Source organism: Falco peregrinus, chromosome 2 (genome assembly GCF_023634155.1).
Source record: "Falco peregrinus isolate bFalPer1 chromosome 2, bFalPer1.pri, whole genome shotgun sequence".
Taxonomy (NCBI): domain Eukaryota; kingdom Metazoa; phylum Chordata; class Aves; order Falconiformes; family Falconidae; genus Falco; species Falco peregrinus.
The window spans coordinates 64,444,302-64,466,133 of NC_073722.1; the positions used below are offsets into that span (position 1 = coordinate 64,444,302).

Sequence of the window (21,832 nt, forward strand, 5' to 3'; positions counted from 1 at the left end):
TCACCTTGGTGTCATGTCATCGGCGAGAGTGATGAAGGGAGAGGTTGCTCTGGGTTTTAGAAACAGTGCTGCATGGCTGCCTTCGATTCACTCCTGAGTTCATCAGGGAGTTGCCCAGCTTCGACCTCCTGTGCTGTTTGGATGTATGCATTTTTGTTTCATTGAGTCATTCAATTATTATGTCAAATTTGAGACGGAGAGCAGTACAAATTATTTTGGCCCAAAACCCTTCTTTAACCCTGTTCGCAGAGGTGAAAGGCTAATACATTAAACCTACCAACCCATGAATACAGATTACTGTAGCCCTTTTACAGACAATACTCTCTAATCTCAGTTTTTCCTTTTGCAGGAATCAGTCAGTGGTTGGGACAGGGGCATTGGTTGGTGACAGTACACGGCAGCACTGTGGTTATTACAGGCTGTGTAATTCCTTGTCCTTCAAGAAAACCTGACAGTTACTGAAGGGGGATGCAGTGGGAGTAATACTGGATTTTGCTTTAACAACAGGACAGAATTATCTTTTGTTAGTATTTTTAAAAGGCTTCTACATGCTCACATTCAGATTTGCTTTTTGCTTTGCCAGTGCTGAGCGCCAAGTTCACACCTTTGTGCTGCTACACAGCTGCAGCACCTTGATGTGCAGCATGGCATGGGCTCCCTGTGCTGCCGACTCAGTGGATAGGTAGGCAATAGTAGACTGAGGGTCTGAAAGCGCTTCAGAGCTGTTCTAGAGAATATAATCCTTCGCCACTTCCCCTGGCTATCCTAGCTCTCGGTAGCTGTACTAAAGAAGAAAAAATGGGCTTTAACTTGCAATGACTCTTGTTAAAGTGGCAGTGAAGACAAAGTAATGTGGAACACCAGCTGAAATTCAGCCTTGACCTCATCTAGCATTTAATTTGAACTCATAATCCAAACTAAAAGCCAAATTGTTTTCTGTTCGCAGTTATTTTAAGTAGCGTTAACTCTGGCTAAACTGATGAGCCTTTTATTGGTTGGTTTACTTCAGGTGTTTACTCTCCTCTCCAGATATCCTGTCAGTGTTCTGTAAAGTGGATTTTTATTAGTGTGCTACAGAAGTTTATGGAGTTGGAAGAAGTAGAATACCTGTAAAAAGGCAGATGTAGTCCTTTAAAAGATCTACTTTACAGCCTTAAGGCTTGCCTAGTTTGGTTTTCAGCCCTACAGACCAGCATCCAATGAAAGACATTAGTCTATATTGCAAACCTGCCCTTGCTTGGAACCTCAGCTACTTGCAGCTGATGCAGCACTGTGACTGCTTCAGACGTGCTCAGTGCAGATCTGTTTTCCATGGTGACCCAAAGCTTTTGTCAAAATATACCCAATGGCTTGGACAGAATGGTGCTTTGTTGTTCTTGCACTAACACTGAATGTTTCTTTCACTAGCCTTGCATTCAGATTGCCTTTGCTGCAGGGATGCTGTAGCCAGGCGCATTAGTACATGGTTCTTGGCAGGTTTTCCTGTTACACATTCATTGCCTTTGGGGGTTTCATCTCCCCTTCTCACTCTATTGATCACAAAGAGATGGGACAGAAAGAAATCCAAGGAAACTATAAAATGTGAGGCATTACATGATGAAGCACAGAGGACAAACCTTTCATTGCTTGGGGGAGACCCTCCTTGGAGGGTGATGATGAGGCAGCACACCTACTGGCGAGTCCTGTCCGAGACCTCAGATTCCTAAGCTGGGGAGTCCCTGGCAGGGGAGCAGATGCACCATTTAAAGGGGTGCCCCAAATTGCCATTAAATCTGTAAAATCTTATGAATTTGCTGTTTAATGCTCCTGTTAAATTTTAAGGGCCTTATCAATAAGTTGAAACAGCATAATTACTTTTTTTTCCCTTATGTAAAACTAATATTTAAATTATTTCCAGTACCTGTTTTCCATCTTGCTCCCAGGCTCTCCATAATATATGAAAGTAATCCCATTGGTGACCTTTACAACTCTGATTCAGTTCGGCTCTGCAGGAATTTTCTGCTGTTTGGCTGGCTGTGGTTTTGGTGGTTTGTTTTTCCTCAGTTTTGCTTTTCTCAACGTAGAATAATAATCAGAGGAACAAAATTGTTTGAGGCTATAGAAAGAGGACTATTTTTTCTCATAAAACATAATAATATTTTACAATAAACACAGCAGTTTAAATGTATCTCATTGGCATATCTCCACAAAGGCACTTGGTGAGGCTGCAATTAGTGTGCTTTGCCTCTCCTTGTATTAGTTTGATCACATAAGCAGCAGCCCATCTGACAGCTCTAGCACCTGGATAGATAATTAAAACTCATCAACAAAACAACAAAATGTAGTATGTAGTGGGAATCACCCATACTAGCATTAAACACTGCAGATAATTATATCGCAGCAGAGGTTGGAAAGCCAGCTTCTCTGCGCTCTGAAAGATCAATAAAAAGGCCCATTCATAATGAAGAAAACATTTAGAGAGACTGGATTTTCATATCCCTGTCATTAGATCCTTTGCTTTTAAGGTTTTGCAGAGGCAGAAAAAGATTCTGTTGAGGAATTCATTGTTTCTGGAAGCTAAACAGGTGAAGATTTAGGTTTGCTCTTGTGTGCTGCATTATTGAAAGCAAATGTGGTGAACCAAAGGCTTTTCTTGGGGCTTGTGGTTCTGTTCTCCCCTCTCCACCTTCCACTGCTTTCCTTCTCTGCTTGCTTTTTTTCTTCTTATTTGCAAGGCATCACATTAACTCCACTTACAAGTGAAATTTCTCTTTTCTTCCTGTTTACTTTCTCCAGGGCATTTTTTTTTTCCTTGGCCCTTCCTAAAGGGTTGATTTGGAAATATCACATATTGACAAGGGAGAACACACTCCTGGCTGACTTATTTGCTGTGACAGCCTCTTTCTTAAAGCAGTCATCTAGAGAAGAGATTTTTGTGTTCCAGAGATGGAAAAAGGATGTCTTGCAGCGTTACCATGAAGGATAATGAATTAAGTCTGTCTCTTACTGTAAAACCATTAGAGAAGTATAATAGACCTTGAGAAAGAGGCTTAGATACTGATGTCTTGGGTATAGTAGTGTGCCTAGGCACACGATGGCTGCCGTGTCTGTCATTGCAGAAAAAAAAAAAAAATAGTGTCTGTGTAAAGTAAGTGTTTCAGTTGAGGGCAGAGGGAAAGAGTATCTTTGCTTTTGGTGACTGGTGCTCATGAAGGCAGGTGAGGCAGCTTGGTCTGCACGTGTGGGCATTAAGAAACCCTTGTTATAGGTTGCTGTAGGTGGAGGGTAGCGCCAGCTCTGAGCAGGGTTTGTCAGCAGCAGCAGCAAGGGATGGAAATGGCAGCACAGTGCTCTCCGTACAAGTCCAAGTTCACAGATGTGTAGCCTGAAATTTTCTGATCCTCAGGGTATTTAAGAGCCTAGCCCTGGACTCTGACCATCTGCTTGTGAATTCAGAGGGCATGGGTGACTTCCCCGTTTGTAGTGTTTTCCAGTACGCCCTGTTTGCAGGAGCTCCCCGCCCTGGTGTCGCAGAAAGCCTTGCTCCACCTCAGAAGTGCTTGTCTCTGGAGTGTAAGGGTGAGGAGAAAGAGGTTGTGTTGGGCTGAAATGGATGTTTGAGCCTCTAGGCTTGTTGTGGACTTCTGCACGGATTTCTGGTTGCTCTACTCCTGCTGACCCTAGTATGATGGGTGCCTGCCCCCATGGTTTTGGCACCTGTTTTTCTTGTCTTCTTACTGGTATTGCACCTGCAATGATTGATGCTGAAAGGCTGTTGTTTGGGATTGATCTTTTATTTTGTGCTGCCTTTGCATTTTTCTTCTGGCAAACATATCACCACAGACATATCTAGCCTGATGCTGTCAACATGTCTGTGCTATTAACGTTTGTGGAAAGGCCTAAAATAAACATCACCTGCCAAACTATTATTGTTTCTTTTTTTTTTGTTTTCTCTTGGTAAATATATCAGAAATGTCAGCATTGGAAGAAAGCAAAGATATTGGAGCAGGAATAAGGAGCTGTTTATGTCTTAAAGTGTTCCTGCCTCACTATCACAAAACGACCTTGTCACTTAAAAATCATAAAAATGTTGCCAGGGAGAAGGAATGGAAGTTTGCTGAAGGGAAATGAAGTTTTAGTGGTGGGTTTTGTGTTTTGTTTTTTTTTTTTTTTTTAAGTCTGAACTGGGAGTTGCAAGCAGCATTGAGCCCTGCAGCTGCTTCTGAACTCAGATGCTTCCTTCAGTCCCACTGCTATAAATGCAAAACAAATGCCACATGAATTATTATTACTGTTTCACATTAAAACTCTTGAAAGTCATTTTCCACTGGAACTGGGAGAAGTTCTGAAAAAATAATCCATGCTTTCTGTTACAGTGTCTGTGTTACACTGGATTGACACTTCTCTTCTAGGATAAATATTTTTCCACATCTGAAAGACAGAACAGGTACATTAATAAGTGGTGGGAATAAATATAGCTAGAAAGAAGGCAAAAAGAAACCCCCTTTCTTTCTTCTTCTTTCTTTCTTTTTCTCTCTTTTTTTTCTTATGACTGGGACAATTTATAATTTTCCCAGGGGGTAATTTTTCCTCACCAAAACATATAAGTGAATAATGTGAACTTCTGTTTATGAGCAGTCTTAAAGACTGCTGAGTATCTCAGACTGATTTTTAGGAGGGTTTTGAGTTACTCTCTTTTCCTGAACTACAGGAATATATATTTCCATCAGTCTTTCAAGTTGGGGTGAAAATACAGATCTTGGGTTATGCTTTGGTTTCTGATCTCTTTGTTGGTCTTGGTAGGCATCTGCACCTTGGCAAGTGGATGTGACATACTGACCTTTTCATTGCCCTTTGCACCAACATAAGCATTTTCAAAGGAAACCTGGGCACTGGCAAGTCACAGTTTCCATGTCTTGCGAAATGGAAGATGCAGCAGGCTTTTTGCCTTGCTAGCCTGAATGCTGTGGCAGCGTGGTGAGTTATTTCTGAAGAGCTGTGTGGATGCTCTTGGTCCTGGCAAAGTGTCCATGAATCCCTGCACCAGTTATGGAGGGGCCTGAGACGTGCAGGGTCTCTGAGAAGCAAGCTGTATGTTCATGTGCCCACCTCGCACTTCAGGGAGCAACAGAGAGGAGTGATTACAGTTAGAAATAAGGATTTCCAGATAAAACAAACCAACCCTAAACAACAGGATGGTGATAAATTTCTTGTCAGATTTAATGATAAATGGCAATAAAGGGAACTAAAACCACTTGAGGGGCTCCTTTAATTCTTCTGTGTCTCCAGAACATTTGCCTTAAAATATGGTACAAACTCATAAAATTGAAGCTACTTTTTTAACAGGCATAAAATTGTGTATTTGTTCCCCCAAATTCACAGATTTCTCCCACAGCTCTCTTGTTTTCTTGGTGTCAGAGCATATGGAGAATGAGAACATATTCCAAGACACCAGGGTTCGCTTGGGAAAGTTTTGCCATGAGGGTAATGCAGGGGCAAGGGAAGTAGTTTCATCTGAAGGAGCTGATGAATCAGTGTTGGAAATATATTTATATAAACTAATATACTGCTTGCCAAAAGACAGTAAAAGAGGTATTGATGGTTGTAAAAAAGGTGACTGTAGTTTTTTGGAGTACAGTTATGCTAGACCCAGTGATGCAAACAGTTTCTGCCCTATTTTGGAGGGGAGTCTGGCAAGATGTAGAGCTGCTGTTTCTAGCATACAGCTAAGGGACTCTGGTAGTATTCCTGCAATCGACCTACAGAAGAGACAGTTTTATGAACTGATGCAGAACTGGTTCTTACTGCGAATTGTAACTCCAGTAGTTAGTAAAGATCTTCCTTCAAGAAAGGAGGGAAAAAAGAAAAGGAAAAAAACCCCATAATTAAAACAAAGGATTCTTGTTGTATTGGCTGGTAAGGTCAATACCCAGCAGTGAGCTTCGCAACTTGCAGGAGTTTGGAGCAAGTATTACTAAAACCCAAGCACCAAGAAATCCCAGGGTTCATTGTATAATCCCATAATTTACAAAGAAGAGCTCATGGGCTGATTTGCTGGGAATGCAGTAAAGCAAGATTATATTTCCCCACCACCCACCCCTGTGTTTTCAAGTCTACAGATGCATCTTCTTTTAAACATCTCCTTTTCTGTGTCACTTCTTGTGTGTCACATAGTGTCACCCGGGCCTTTAATCTGTCGGGAAAAAAATAAAAAAAACCTGAAGGGACCAGGAAGCTGTTGTAAAAATGAAGAAAAAGTTTGAGCAAAAGCACAGTGACCAGAGCTTTAATGATGAGTATTTTTTACCTCTTTCTCTGCTTAAAATTTTCATAGACTGATGTCTGACAGTAGTAGTTGGTTAAACAGTTATTAGGGTTTTTTCCTAAGGTTTTAAGTCCATATTGCCCTCACCTCTTAGCGTGTTAGAATGGGAACCTGCATGTTTCACCCTGGGGTGATAAAAGGAAACTAAAAATGCCAAGTCTAGACTCAGGACTGCTGCCCATAGGAAATGGCTGTGAAAAAGAGAGGGGGCTGAGTTTCTCTGGTTTTGGTGGGGTGTTTTGTATGAGCCCTTTTTTGCAAATTGTGTGAGGTGACATGGCATACTATTTGAGCTTTTATTTAGGACTTTTTCACCTGCTTTTCTGTTGTTTACCCCCGCAAGGTGATACTGTTGATTTGATTTTGCCTGCTATTGAAGTTTCTGTGCTTGGTAGGCACAGTGCTTTGCCATCCCCCAATCCCCAGGGATGTGCAAGGGGGCTTCAGGACTGCCTAGAGTTAGGGGAAAAGCCCATACCACCACTCTGCATTCCCAACTTGACCCCTTGTATCATGGTGTTTTTACTCTCTTTGGTGATATCTCAGAAGTCAGCGTGCATTTGGAGAGGTTAAAGCTGGTGTTCACGACTTTCGACTTCCAAACCAAGTTTTGAAATACTGGTTATGAACCTGGAGCTTTCTGGGTTGTGTGTTTTCACTTCTGGTTTTTGACCACAAGGAAACGCTTGGTCAAGTGGTGATTCAAACCAAACACTTACAGATAGAAAGAAAGAAGAAACACGCAGATGAACCCTAAATGTCTGTTCCTCCCTCCACATCCAGTTCCTCGCAGTTTTTGATCCTGACTCATGCTTTTGAAATGTCTCTTTGATCCATTGCTGCTCTTCTATATAACGTGGCCAGGAATGTCGCTACAGCCAGAGAGACTATTGATTAGGCCAGTGCAATTGCTTTTTGAAAGGCACATTGAGCCCAGTAAACGATTTTTGTTGGAAGTGAAGGTTTGGATGATGTTCAAAGCCTCTCCTGGAAGACTGCCCGCTTGCATGGTCTAGTCTACCTGTGATATCCCAGCCAATCCACCTAAGTGTAAGTAGCAAGGGTGAGGACAACATAGTTACCCTTTTTTGTTAATTAAACTGTTTTTCTGTGTGTATAATAAAACTAGTCAGTTGCTGTGATAACTGTCATCTTTCAGCTAGGAAAAAAGAGAACAACCCAGCCCTCTGGATTATGTGTTATCCAGCAAAACAGCCTGATGAGCAAGCGTATCAGCTCTTATTAATCTTTCCATAAAATTAAAGAAAGTATGGAGCTTAAGGCAGTCACTAATGAATCAATTTTAATTTATGGGCTCAAATAAAATCTGCATTAAGGATGACAAACTGTAGCCTCAGGTAAACATGAAGCATTTCCACTGCAGACCTAAATGAGTTCTGTGCTGGATGTCACAGCTTCTGCTAGAAGAGCAGGAGTGTCAGGGGTCTTATGTCACATCAGAGGATGCAGCATCTCAGAGAAAGTAAATGCAATGAACTAGCCCTTAGGATGTCTCTTTGTCGTGCAAAAGCATAAAAATCAAATGCTAACTATACTTCTCTCTCTTCACACACACATACCCGCCCCCCCCCCCCCCCCCCAACAAACAAGCTGAGGATTCTTCTGTGTAAAACTGCTGTAAACTAAGTAATTTGGCATTCCACACATGCTAAAATCAGTCACCCATGGATGTGAGTCATATGTGCCACAGAGAAAGCATCTCGCAAAGCCCAACCTGTGTGCGTGCATAATCTTAACCTGAAAGATGCTTGCTGCAGCGGACAGGGTCGCTTCCTTCTCTGTGCACTTGTATGGCAAGTTCTTCAGTGAGAACAAGGTTTGCTTCTGGAAAAAATAGATTGTCTCAGTAGGTGCATCCATGCTGGGCAGAATGAGTAACTAAAACTTGGCCATTTATAACTGATGTGTGTTGGCTCTGTGTGAAAAACCACTTGACAATTAAAAATTCACTGAAAATTAATGTGTTTTTAGACACCTTATTGGGTGATTATTTTTTCCCTCAAAGGTTGCTGTTTCTAGTCTTTGTATTAAACATTATTTGAGATGACTGTTTTTGTGGGAACACTTTATAAATATGTTGTAAAATGTATTTATTATGCCTGCTATAAAATATACAATGATTATTTTTGCCACAAATGTTGTTGGTTTAGTCTTTGCATTTTGTTTCGTGGGAATGCTGGTATTTAAGGTTAGTTGAAATCACTGTGATGGAGTTTGGGTTTCAAGATTTAGAGGACCACATATCTGTAATTATTTGTTTTTTGTTATTGTTATTTGTTTTAAACCATCCTCTCAGATCCGTTTTAAAAAAATAATTCCTAGTGCTGTAAGAACTGCTTGGAGGGAAAGGGGTTGTGCCACCATATGTCTTCGCTTCTGGCAATAAGCTGATGAAGATATCGGCGTTTGCCATCAGCCTTTACACGCTCTCTGTCGAGCTTCCCCAGCTGATGCTGAAGTCCTGGCTTCTGCATGTTCACTCCTGTTGACACTGTGGGGGCTGCTGCTCAACCTCTTGACCTGTCCTTCTGTCTGGACTGTTTTCTGACTTTTTTTCTTGTTTTTCAGATGCAGTAATCGGACCCAATGTGCAGTTGTTGCTGGCCCTGATGTGTTTCCAGACCCTTGCCCTGGGACATACAAGTACCTGGAAGTGCAGTATGAATGCGTCCCTTACAGTATGTATTTTGATATATTTGCCTTTGTTTCTTTAATAGAGATCTGATTGATTGTGGAGACTAGGCCATCCTTGAGCTTGTCTGTTGTTGCCCAAGGGCAAGTAAATGCTTGGTGACAAACCGGGTGCATCATATGAGACTGAGCTAGCAAGACATAAAAAATTTTCCTCTGTGCAAGGTTTGTGTTCATGTTAAAAATATCCTAATAGTGCCCCATGTTTTCCATGTAGTACAGTGTAACAGTGACATATCTCCTTTTGGAAAACATTTGGGAAGCAGACCGGGAGAATGAAGCACTATTGCTAGCTTATAGTTTCTCTTTCCAGGGTTTTATGCTTGTAATCATATAGCAGCGCACTTTGACCAGCATGCGTCCGTGTAATTGGTGACATTTAATAAGTGCCTTAAATACAGTATTGTATCACTGAGGAGGCAGAAAGCTAGCGTTTCGGGAAATTTGATGTTTGATGATAGAAAATACTAATTTATAAGCTTCTAAGATTATGAAGGCAAATTACAGGCAAGCTATTTAGCCTAAATTTTTGCAGGTAGACAGACAGTCATCTGGGATTACAGAATATGTGCCAAATGGAAGTGTCAGAGCTACAAAAAGTTAAGTATATCTCAGGTTTTGCTTCCTGTAGAAACCAAATGTGTTAGGTGCAGTTATGGTCCTACTATCATTAATGGCATACCTCAAAAAAGACATAAAAACTGTAATAGTAGGAGTGCACTTTTTGTTAGCAGTCGTAAAGGCTGAGCGGTGAATAGCAGCACCATCTCTAGGTTCTCAGTTTGTGTAGGCCAGTGCTCATAGCACAGCTCTCAAAATAATAAAGCAGATACAGGAATGGATGCTTTTTAGCTACAGAGTTGCATTAGACTTCAGTTTGCTGAAACCCAGGATTTGGCTTGAGAACTAAAAGCATCTTCTTTGTTGCCTTGAGCATGGGCTTCTGGAGAGCAGATGTGGCCGACAAATGATAGACATGCTGTCTGGAGGGGAAGCAAGAATTTACAATCCTTTGGGTGGTCCCTGTCCCTCATGCAGGAGGTGGGCACCTGTCTGCCACTACGATGTGGAAAGGTTGTGCAAGGTTTTGCTTGTGAAACCACGAGTTGAGGGATGCAGCTAAGACCACCTCTCTGAGCAAAGGAGACCCTCTCTGCTGAGCGACTCTGTCTGCTGGCAGGGGTCTCAGCATAACCATATTTGATTTTTCTAAACAAAAATGTGAAGCTTCTAAATGCAGTGCTGGAATATTTTTAATGGGGTGAGCTATTAAACCCATGGAAAGAATGACATCAGGGCTTAGGGTCTGCCCTAGCAGGCTCGTACCAAATTACTGGTTTGGAGTTGTTCCACTCTAAATGAGATCTTTCATTTTACACACAACACTGTGTGTGGGGGAGGGCAAGGGGAGATTGGTTTCTACTTATCATAGCAGGTTGTATTTCCTTGTGATTTGTGATTTGCATGAGGTATGCTGCTCCCTTCTGAGACTGAGCTGGTAAAGCAATAGTGATTACATAGTATGCCTCTGTAGCCTTTGTTGCATATAAAACAAAGAGGAATAGTGGTGTCTTGTGAGAAAGGTAATATGTGAATATTATGCCCTGAGGTGTTAATCGGACCTGTGTACAAGATGTAAAATAACTCTTGTGAGGGGCTGCTGAGTACCAAACATACAGTAGGGATTGAGTATATTTTAATGAACTGAATGTGGGGAGGAAAACAATAATGACAAGTCACGCTGCCTTTACAGTTAAGTTAGTGGTTTAGCTGGCTGTTTCCTCAATTTCTTTATAAATCAAATATAGGGCCTCTGCTAGTACAGTTGTGGGGGTGGAAATGAGGGGGAAGCTCATTGTAAAATAGGGTCCCATCTCCGCCCTTGTTTTTCTGTATTGTCTAGGAAATTTTGGGTCAAACCTTAATTATTGTTATTCAGTGTAGCTCCAGGGAAGCTGGTTGTGTTCAGGCAAACTGTGTCTCTTCATCTGCAGACATGGAGGGGGAAACCTAGGGCTCCTTTTTATTCTTGCCCTACCTCAGTCTCTGTCTGGCTTTGTTACTTCCTCCGTTTCTGCCCTCTGGAAATGGTCAGCTCAGCTGTACAGATGTTCCTTGCCTGAGCCCCAGGAGTGCCCCATGAGTGAAGGCCATCCAGGTGATGGGGAAGGTGTCAGCTCTGGACAAGGAAGTCAGCGAGGGTATGGTCAGACCAAAGCTACCCCGGCGGATGAAATCTGTTTCCCCTTTGATGTCCTTGGTGATACCTCTGCCATTTGCTGGGGGTCAGTTGGTCCCCTTGTCACTGAGCCCACATGCTTGAGCCTGTCTAGCTGAATTTAGGCTGTTGCCCATGTCCTTTCAGGTCCAGCTTTCTTAGCATTGCTACCCACACCCAGCTGCCTTGCGTGATGCTTCACTGGAGGGAGGGTAGTGGGCTCTGCAGGTTCCATGGTGCTGGTTGCTACTGGGGACAACCCCTCCTTATCCGCTGACATTTCCTCAGTGGCTTCGTGCACCAAGCCCTTGGTGAATGGTGGTGCCTGCCATATGGCCACCTCCTAAAGAAAGACAGCAGCTGCGTAACAAAGGAATTAATATGTCAGCAGGCACTTGTACTTGTGTGCAATTCCAGCTTTCTTTGTCTGGTTGGATGAGTTACTCCTTATGGTTTCAAATTATTCCTTATGGATGGAGAGAGAGAGTTTACCTAAGCGCTAGCTCAGCAGCAGAACGCAGTGTGTGTATGTCTCAAGAGAGCAGCGTTTAGGAGTCATCTTTAACATATGTTGTTAGGGCTGACCTTAGGTGCTTATGCTCGATATAGTGCTAGTGTATACACTCCCTTGGAGAAAAATTACAGAAGATTTAAAACTCCATTGGGTAGCATACTCCTCTTGAACTTTTATTTATTTATTAAATTTTCCACCAACAACTCATTTCATTTTCAAAAGGAAAGCATCCCCCTTTCCTGTCAGGAGGGGGGGGAAACCCAACCTCTTCTAACTTCAGTAGTTCATATATTTTAAAATGTCCTCTGTGTTACCGTCTGCACCACATTCCTGTGTGTTCAGTACAGATACTCCTGATAATGAGAGTTTCGTGAGGCTGCAGTTACTTGACATGTGGGGAGGAAAACAGATGATCACACAGACAGCCCAGTTGTCTCCTCGTTTTGCTGATCCCGTAGTCAGTTTATGTGATGGCAGATGCTGTCTGAAAAAATGGACAGTCATTCCAGGGATCTCTGGACTTTGTTTGTTGTCCTCTGACAATGAAAACCAAGTGAAAACCTGATGATTTCAGCAGGTTAAAAGATACTGGGCCTAAATTGACAGGCCTCAGTTGCACTGAAGTTGCCAAATTATTTTTGTCCTTGTCAGAGCAGGCCTTGGCATGTGCTCTTTATTCCTCTGACACCTGCCTTAAAGACTGCCCCTTTTTTTCCAAAATACTGAAATTACTACTCCAGTTTTCTTAAATTGAATTTTCTTTCTGACCAAGACAGCTTTTCCCTGGTTTTCTATTAATTTTTTGCTACTCCAGACCTGTAGTTTGCTATTGCTAGAGCTGTGCATACATGGCACGTTGCAGAGAGATGTCTGAAACTGCATTTTAGGCAGTGTTGCTCTGTATGTAAGTATGAGAAACCTTGCTCTGCGAGGGTCCCTTTGATCCAGTACTCTGTTGTTTCCTAGTGCATCCCTTCCCTCTCCCCTTCTCCCTTTACAAAGCAGCATTAAATGGGTAATGAGAATGGCAGTGGTGGTGGTGGTTTGTGAAGCTAGGCCAACTCTCCCATTGCAGAAACACCTCAGTATCTTCTTCTGGTGCTTGTACAGTCCTGTTGTCCTGGTGCCAGTACATGTAGGACTGTAATTTTTCTTACTTCACCTTTGTAATGTGCTGAAGAACTTCCCATTTTGCTCATGAGCCAGCACAGAAAGCAGATGAACAATTTATCCAATGCCAACACACGAGACTGGTGACAACCAAGAGAGTCAATTTTGCAAGAGCTTTGGTGATAGGGAGAGCTGCTGAGCTAGTTGTCATTGTAAGTAGCCAGTTTTTGTATTGGTAATCTGACAAATTCAAACCAACGTGTTGGTTTTCCGTATAGAAACACAGCCTTTAGTATGTGTAAACCATCCATGTTTTAGTAGCCCTTTATGTATTTTCGAGATGGATGAAGAGAAAGAACAATCCACTTGGGGCTGACAAGCCTCCTTGCCTTTGCTCTCCTGAGCATGGGAGCTCTGTGAGCCACAGCGACAGTGCCGCCCTTCATGGGTGATACCCCAAGTCAGAACAGGGGGAGATTTTCCAACATGTGAGCAACTACCCCCCACTGGCTTTGACTGAAAATCAAGGATTGTCTGCATTTAGATTTTACTTTAGTTTTGAAAAAAGGTGTGAGTTGAATGTGTGGAGGTATTTTGAAGTGTTTTTTCTGTTCATTTCCCCCTTGAGACAGCTGTTCAGGCTCCCAAGGATCCAGCATGGTGCTAGGAAGAGGATTTAGCTAGCTGAGTTGAAATCTACCTTCAGTTTTTTCTGAACTCTCAGTTCCCTTAGGTTCTAGGTTTTGGAGTTCGCAGAATAACTTGTGCGCTGTTGTCCTCCAGAAACAGTCTATTTTTCTACTAGAATTGGAAAATCTAAGGTAGAGGGCAGGACAAAGTGTAAAAAAGATGGGGGCTTAACGAGGGCCGTTGCTGCATTAACGGAAAGGATGGCAGCAGCAGAAGGGAGCAAGAAAGGTGGCCCAGGCATGGCATAGCCCACTGTGATGATAAATTGTCTTGCACCCAGGCGACAAGTCTTCCATCAGCTTTTAATATTGGGGAGATCTATTCAAAGGGCTGTTCCCCGCAAGGGAAAAATATTTGTGGCTTCTGAGGAAAGATGATTCATCCTTTCTTTCTGTTCCTCTGGGTAAATGGGCTAATAAATGTTATGAAGGCACCAAATATCTTTGGTGCTTACAGAGATTTTCCTGCTTCTTAAATGCTAACAAGGGGAAGGAAAACAACACTTGAGCATGGTTCATCTTTTCTTAAGACTTTTTTTCTTTTTACACATGGAACCTGAAATCACATATCCCAATTACTGTATTGATGGAAGGAAAGGTCATTTCTTTGCTAGAAATATTCCTATTATTGCTGACAGAAGAATAGATGGGCTCACATATCAATAAAAGTGAGGGATGGTAAGTGTGATGTGGGAACAGAATTCAATAAAGTTTTATTGTATCACGAGTGGACTGAAGTGCATTTAAAAACATTAAATGAAGGCTCACAATATCTGCTCCACTGGACCTTCGGGCCAGTGAATAGACAGATAATTGAATAATGACATTTTTAAGAGAATGCAAGCACTAGAAAGCAAACTGATGTTTTCATTGCTCCAAGATTGCTGGTGGAAGGGGGAATAGAGGGGGAGAAGCTGGGAGAAAATTGCAATCTGAAAGCAATTTAATGAGACCACTTTTCCCAAGAATACAGTTCTTAATTATTTCTGGAGTGCTATAAGACCATTATGTGGCCTCCAGACTTTCCCTGCGTGTGTTTTCTTGCTGCCTTCCCTATCGGTTGAGAAGCAGCGTTAGCCCATTGAGAGCAGGGCTGTGTTTTGTTAAACAAATGGACGTGTGGCTTCTCCACTTTTCTTTTGCTCTGGGTTTCTGGGTGTTTTGTCTTTTTCCAGGAGATTTTGGTCCTCTGGGGCCCACCAGCGAAAATGGCAAGCATTCCCAAGGAGTTAAACCCAGCTATTGGTGCTTTGGTCAGTAATGAGTGATTTCCACCTGAAGCCAGGAATCCTTTGTTTTATTTAGTTAAATAAATGATTTGTGTGCTTGGGCTAGGAACGATAATTAAGACTAACCAACCAAACAAAAAACACCAGACCTAACTACCCATTATGATTATTTCTGAGCAAAGATTCTTTACTTTGTATCCTGCTGACTAATTGCCTTTCTTCCAAGGCATACAATTTCCTGGGCATTGCAACCAAAAAAACCTTTTTTCTGCATTCGCTGAAACTTCCAGCTTTGCTTGTTCGTTCTTTATCCACAGAGGCAGAAATTAAGGATGTGGTACTTCCCCTGTCAGTCTCCTTTCACTGTGTGTTTGTGGGGAGAACGGACCTACACAACAGCCAGCTGGAAAAGACCCTTAATTAAAATAACCTGCTATTATGGTACTTTGTGATCATGGAGGCTGAGCTATCTGCATAGGTGTGTGCATGGTTTTCAAGAATGGGAAGAAAACTAAGTGCTGAGATCTGGGGGGAATTTTGGTGTTTGAAAACTTGAAAGTAGCCTGAGATGAGGGGAAAAGGACATTTTTTTGTGAGACACGGTGAAATATATGGCAATGTTGTTCATTTTTGGACCTAAGGTGAGTTTTATTTAAATTAACAAGATGATTTCAGCTGTTTGTGCCTGTAATACCTACTGGTTTAAAAGTCTGTGGTCACCAGGAGCACTATGGATTTTCTTATGAGAAGTTAGATAAATGTTAGACGGTCTCCATGGTATGAATGCCATCACTGCTTGCTCCATCAATAATTTCCAGCGTGCTCTTGTGAAAAGCCAGCTCCTGCTATCTTGGTCCTTTCCTCTAGTGTCTGTGGGACACTTCTTCATGTCTCCAACTTCTGCCAGTACGAGCCTTTGTGTGAAAAGTAATCTTTTCTCTGTTTACCTCTGTTTCTCTCTTCTGAGTGTTTAGCTGGTCACTTCCTGAACTAGCTCATCACTCCCCAGTGCCAGGCTTAAAATACTGAAATGCTTCTATTTACTGATGCATTCTATCTTTACGCCTTGTGCTGGTTCTGAAAATCCTATCTCCACATACAACAGGCAGTGCTCCCATGTGTCTTTGAATCGCACATGCTATCTTTATCAGAAAAGTTGCCACAGTGCTTCTGGTTAATGGTATTAGTTCTGAAATGCAGCAGAGGAAAGGAGTTGGAGTCTGTTATAGCCTGGGCACCTATGAACTTGTCAGCCAATCACAGGGTGTTTTATTGCACATTTGCTGTCAAAGTCAGTAAGGACATAATTTGATGGACATGTATGAATACCACTTAGAAAAATAACTTGGTAGCTTACCAGCTGAACAGGTTGTTATGGAAGAGTCATTGCCATGAGTAAGTGTAAATTCAGTCATATGAATGTTTGAGCGTCACTTCTCTGCCCATTTTAAAGTTGCACTCCTAATTAATCATGGAAGTGAGGTAACCCCAAAATGAGATCTGATATTTAAGCTGGACATCTGCAAGCTTTGTAGTTGTTGCTTTGTAGTTGTTGAAGATCTTGCACTCAAGCACAGTGAAAACCAAAGTGTTGCAGGAGGTTGAGGGGGGGAGACAGTTTAGTTTGCTCTCAAGAATATAGAAGGATGCCTTGCACCCCTGTATATTCCTTTTTCTCTGTTCTCTTATAACAGTTTCATTACCTCCAGATTTTTCAATTTTCACTCCAAAAAATGTATTTTTTCCCGCAATATTAAAACATGTCTTTTTTTTTTATCTGAAGGCTGAGCTAACCCATTATATGAACTACAAGCAGAGCAGCCAGCAGCATGCTCTACTGACAGGCGTCTGAATGGCACAGCTTGTTGGGCTACACAAGGTATAAATTAAACACACATGGTCTGAAATGTCAAGTCTTAGAGTGAGAAAGGTGTATTTTTATTTATTTTCTGAGGCAAATTCAGAACTTCCTTTTCCACTAATTTGGAAAACACTGAGCATCTTTTGGAGATGTTGGACACGTTGAACATAGGTGAGAGAAACAGCAGGAATGATGTGATTCTTCTGGTGTGAAAATTTGGGTATTCTGGTGATAGATATAATTAAGGAGGAGATTAGATTTTTCCCTTCCATTTTCCCTTCCAATTAATACTTAAGTAGGTGGAAAGTTAAATGGGTACCAGTGAGAAGTTTGCAAGAGTAAAATTCACAGACTGAAGGGAATGTGGGGGAACATGGAAAGTATGACAGTAATTTAATGTTGGGTTTAATTTAATATATTTTTTTTTCTGAAACAAGTGTAGCTGGGAGAAGGTATTCTTTAGAGAATATAAAAAGGCTTCTGTGGTACAGCAAGAGAGGCAAAATTTACATCTTTATCCCCGCCATCACCTCATGCTCACAAAATTTGCAGTGTGGAGATCCAGACTGTGAATAAGTCAAAGACTTTACTGTAGATAAGTGTTTCTCACATCTGATGTTTTTCTTGATGTAGAGCCCGGTCAGTTCTCCCTAGGGCCTCTATAACTGGTTTATTATGGAAACTGAAGGTGGAAAACTGTGATGAGTAGTGTAACATCTCATTTTATGAAGATTATGAATATAAGGGAGTAACTCAATTCCTTGTGTGACTTCTGTGCACCACTTACTCCTTTCTGATCTTGTCCCACAGCAGCTGCATTTTTGGTAAGAAAGCGTATCTTGTTGCTTTAGGTTTAGCCATTTAAACTAAAAGCTGCTTAAAATCTTTCAATCTGTTGCCTGAATGCCTTTGGCCTTTGAGTCTGAATCAAAGGTCATTAAATCACAGGGTAATGATCAGTGTCAGCAAACTTTGGGTCACATCCTGGCAACCTGAGGCTATCTGAAGCCATTAGCTTTTCTCCACAAATTAGTCTTTGTCACCCCCATGTCTAGCATAGCAAATAACTGATACTGTCTCACCTAAAATTGGAATTGTAACCAGTACTGGGCAGAAAGAAGAATGAAATGTTGTTGAATTCCTCAATATATTAATACACTACCATCCTTCCACCTTAGAGGTTGATGGTTCCACATCCAAATAGCAGAGTGTCTTTTGGATGTCTGCAATAGAATTGTGTTTGCTTAACAAACATGTTGATGAAACAAAGCAGCGTGACTCCTGCAAATATGCTTGTCTGGCATACCAATGGGGAAAAAACCCACTGACTTTAGGTCATTTGTACATCTTTTCTGACAGGTCTACTACTAGATATTTGCCACCAGTTTCTTGTCTAAACATGACCCCATACTTCCCAATTATCTCCGAACAATTCTGTCATCATTAAGTAGAATATATTTCTTTCTGTCTTCAATAATCATTGTTTAAATTGTGCTGTTATGCCAAGTGCCCTCTGGAAACATGGGTAGGGATTTTATACATTTTATAACAGATCTACATGGAAATTATATTTATATTTCTAGATTTTTTTTCCTGTTATCCTTTCATTTCTTTAGCAAAAGTACTGCAAAGTTTTCTTTCATTGGTGCAAGCAGTGTAAGGAGATTAAGACCATCCTTGCCAGGTGCTATTATAAATCCAAAAAAGAAATTAAATACATTTATTGGTTTTTATTCTGGCCAATGGGGAGAACAGAATACGTGTATCCAGTGGTTAAGTTGAGGATTGAAGTTCATGTCTTCTAGCACATGAGGGAGGAGGAGGAAGGGGGAAATTTGAGTGTATTAAGGCAAATCCCTTTAGTGTGTGAAATACGAAAACGCATCTTTCAAGATCTAAAAATACAACTTTGTTGAGTTTCTTTATATTGAAAGAGCTCCCAGGAAGTGAGCCAAATGTATCTGAATGTATTACTTTTTTACTCATTTCCTGCACTTTCCTTGCTAACAACATTTCCAGTCCACTTTTAATAACAATATAGGCCTGCATGAAACCACAGTAGTTGTATGTACCTCAAACTCTGGCAAAAGAGACAGAAACACAGACTGCATAGCATTTGATTTTTGTTAGCTGCTGTCTCTGTTTCCAAGAGCAATTAAATGGGAGGAGGATTTGTGGGAGGCTAAGGCAAAGGGGCCTTCCCCAGGGCATACTTTGGGGGGGTTGGGAAGGGATCAAGTTATACCTACATGTTTCCTAACCCAGACCTCACCAAAAAAATGACATGGCATGTCATTTACCCAGGCTGATTGCCAGGCTATGCAGAAATGTTCTTAAATGTTTTTCGGGGATGTGTCTGGCTTTTGCGGGGGGCAATGACCAATTCAGATTAGAAAAGATTTCTTCCAATTGATTTCCTAGATGAATGACTTGTTGAGGGTCTAAACTAATCTCCTCCTCCAAAGTCTTTTTTCCCCTCCATGGGTAATTTAAATATGTCTGAGGTAGTTTTAAAAAATGCCTTAATCTCATTTATCTTTAATTTCTCTGTTCTACTCTAGAGGCCCACATAAAAGGATTTACATTGGGTATTTATCCTTTCCAATATCAAAAGCAAATTCCCTTCCAGGTCTCAATTTTCACCAATAATCCTCAGAGATGTATAATTTTAATTTACCTTGCAGATGACGTCTACCTGGTTTCTCTCTCTGCTTCTGTGAAGGTATTATTCAGCTGCCCTGCATTAACTCTGGTTTTTTTCCTCTCTTGTGTGTGTGGAACAGTGTGTGTGAGTGAAACTATTGTCTTGCCCTTTGCAGGAGAGCACATGCTAGTTCAGCAGAGGCTTCGGCTAGCACCTCACTACGTAATCCAGCTGAGTCCTTTCTTTTTATGCCAGGAGAGGCAGTGTCGGGCCTTTGTCATTTTTGCTTTAAAAATTAATAATTGCACAGTTTTCAATTTAAGCTCTTGCAGAAGCTTGTGGGACCACACAGACGCACACTCATACCTGAAAGCTTCCAAAACCTCAGATGTTCAGATTCGCAAAATAATGGTTCTGCTAAACAGAACAGGAGCTGTTGCACTCTGTGGGATTTTGAAAATGAGCCCATTATTTTCAGGTGCCCTAATGAAAGCTAAGCTCCCCTAGAAATCTGCCTTTAATGTCTGTATATGAAACACTCCAGAGTTATTCCACCTATGTTGCTGTTTAAAGTAACAAATCGTGCATTTAAGCGCTATTCTGAATGCAACCTTAAAAGATGGTTCCATGTTTCTGCAGCAAAACTGAAGGAATGGGAAGGAATGTAAAGTCCACGTAGCAAATGCACACTAGGGTTTGAAGATTTGACCCTGAATAGAAAAAAAATCAAGAAACAATACAAAGCTGATGTTGGAGGTATTTTTTATTGATAAGACTTGGCAGAAAACATTGAAATTGTAAGATGAGTGACTGATATTCTACCCTTGCTTAGGAGAGTAGAAAGGAGTGTTTAGTGGCTTCAGTATAAAATTACACTATATTGATACTGGTGGTCCTTTTCTTACCATAGGCTGAAATTAGTCCTGCTTCAAGTATAATTGCATTTGTATGCTATTGCTACTTTGGGTATTTATACTCAGGTTGGCAGTACCTTTTTACTTTTGGTTGATAGTCAGCGTAGAGCTGAAAATATGGAGGCATCAGCTATTAAAATGTCACAGGGAAAATGTGGTGGTATCTGAGTACTGCCACAGGTTTGATACCGAGCAATGTGTGTGCAGGGAGTGCCAGCAGTACATACAGGCACACCTGAGGTGGCTTTGATACCAACTAGAAGTGATGCAGAGGCACAAGGTGTGGCAGTGGAATAAATGTACCACATGAATATTTGTATGAGGCACAGTTGCACCCCTAGATTTTTCCCCATTTTTTTCCCATTGAGACCACTGGGACGCTTCTACCTAGGCATGTGCTTAAATGTTTGATGAATGTCAGCTTGTTTTTACATTTTATGTATGCTGTGCATAAATAACAGAAGCATAGTTTGGGGGTCACTTTATATGCTGAGGCTACATTTTCAAAGAAGGAACCAAATGGGCCTTTGTCCATTTAAAGACTTACTCCGAATAGTGAGCATGTGCCATGTACATTTTCAATGACGTCAATAATTAAATACGTTCCAGATGACTCTGGTCGGGGAGGATATTAGTAATTACCATAAAGTGACAAATTTACATTCTGTGCAGGTACTTTGAAAACAAAGTCTGTGTTTCAAATAGAATCCATTAAAAATATATCTTGGTTCTATTGTCACATTTGTTAAATTAATGTCTTCAATTTTAGTTTTTTTTTTTTTTCTGGCTGTTTTTAATTGTTGATTGTGTTGTATGTTTTTAGTTTTTTCAAACAGACTTGATAAAGGTGCAGTAGTTGTCTTTGAGCACGTGCTTCTGATGAGAACCCAATGAAACACTTGGGAGTTTTCGTGTTGACTTGGAGGGAATTTGAAGGTACAGAGTAAAATTGGGCAGTATTAAAATCAGTGCAGCCTTGGTTATTAAACAGAGTGAGTCTGAGCCTTCAGATTTGTGAGTGGAGAAATCTGTGGTGCAGAGATGAAATGAAGATATTTCCAGTGCAAAGGAAAGGCATTCCTTTCTCAAAGAGGACTGCTCCATCCTCCTGTCTCCTCTCAGAGACAAAATTTAATTGCTATCAAAGTCCTATACCAGTTCCAGAGTACATAAAGCAATCATTCTGTTTTTCCCTTGATACAAGGAAGATTACAGAGCTATGGTTCATATATGCAAGAAGATATGAAAGGCCAAAGCTCAGTTAGGGTTGGAACTGGCCAGTGTTGTATCAGATAGCAAGAAGGACTTTTTAAAGTACATTCATAGCAAGAGGAGGTCTAAGAAAACATTGGACCAATACTTGTTGAAAATTGTTATCTGACCGATAGGGATTAAAAAAAAAAAAAAAAAAGAAAAAGAAAAAAGGAAAGAGCAGAGGCATTCAGTGATGTTTTGGGGTTTTTTTCTTGCCTCAGTCTTTAATAATGCTGATAGACCTTGGGCTGCCCAGTTCCCTGATCTGGAGGACCATGAGCGTAGGAGCAGTGACTTTCCATTTGTGGACACTGAAATTGTAAGAGACAAGCTGTATCGGCTGCATGTTCACAAGTCCATGTAGCCTGATAGGATTCATCCCA

At 41.2% G+C, this 21,832-nt stretch overlaps 1 protein-coding gene across 8 annotated transcripts in view; it reads left to right on the plus strand.

Annotated features, from left to right (window-relative positions):
• ADGRL3 (adhesion G protein-coupled receptor L3) overlaps positions 1-21,832 on the plus strand; it is a 342,991-nt gene that overhangs the window by 106,376 nt on the left and 214,783 nt on the right. For all 8 annotated transcript variants that reach the window (XM_055796415.1, XM_055796409.1, XM_055796407.1 and 5 more), the window contains exon 3: positions 8,894-9,003. In XM_055796415.1, coding sequence (XP_055652390.1) covers positions 8,894-9,003 — 110 coding nt within the window. The remainder of the gene's footprint in view (positions 1-8,893; positions 9,004-21,832) is intronic.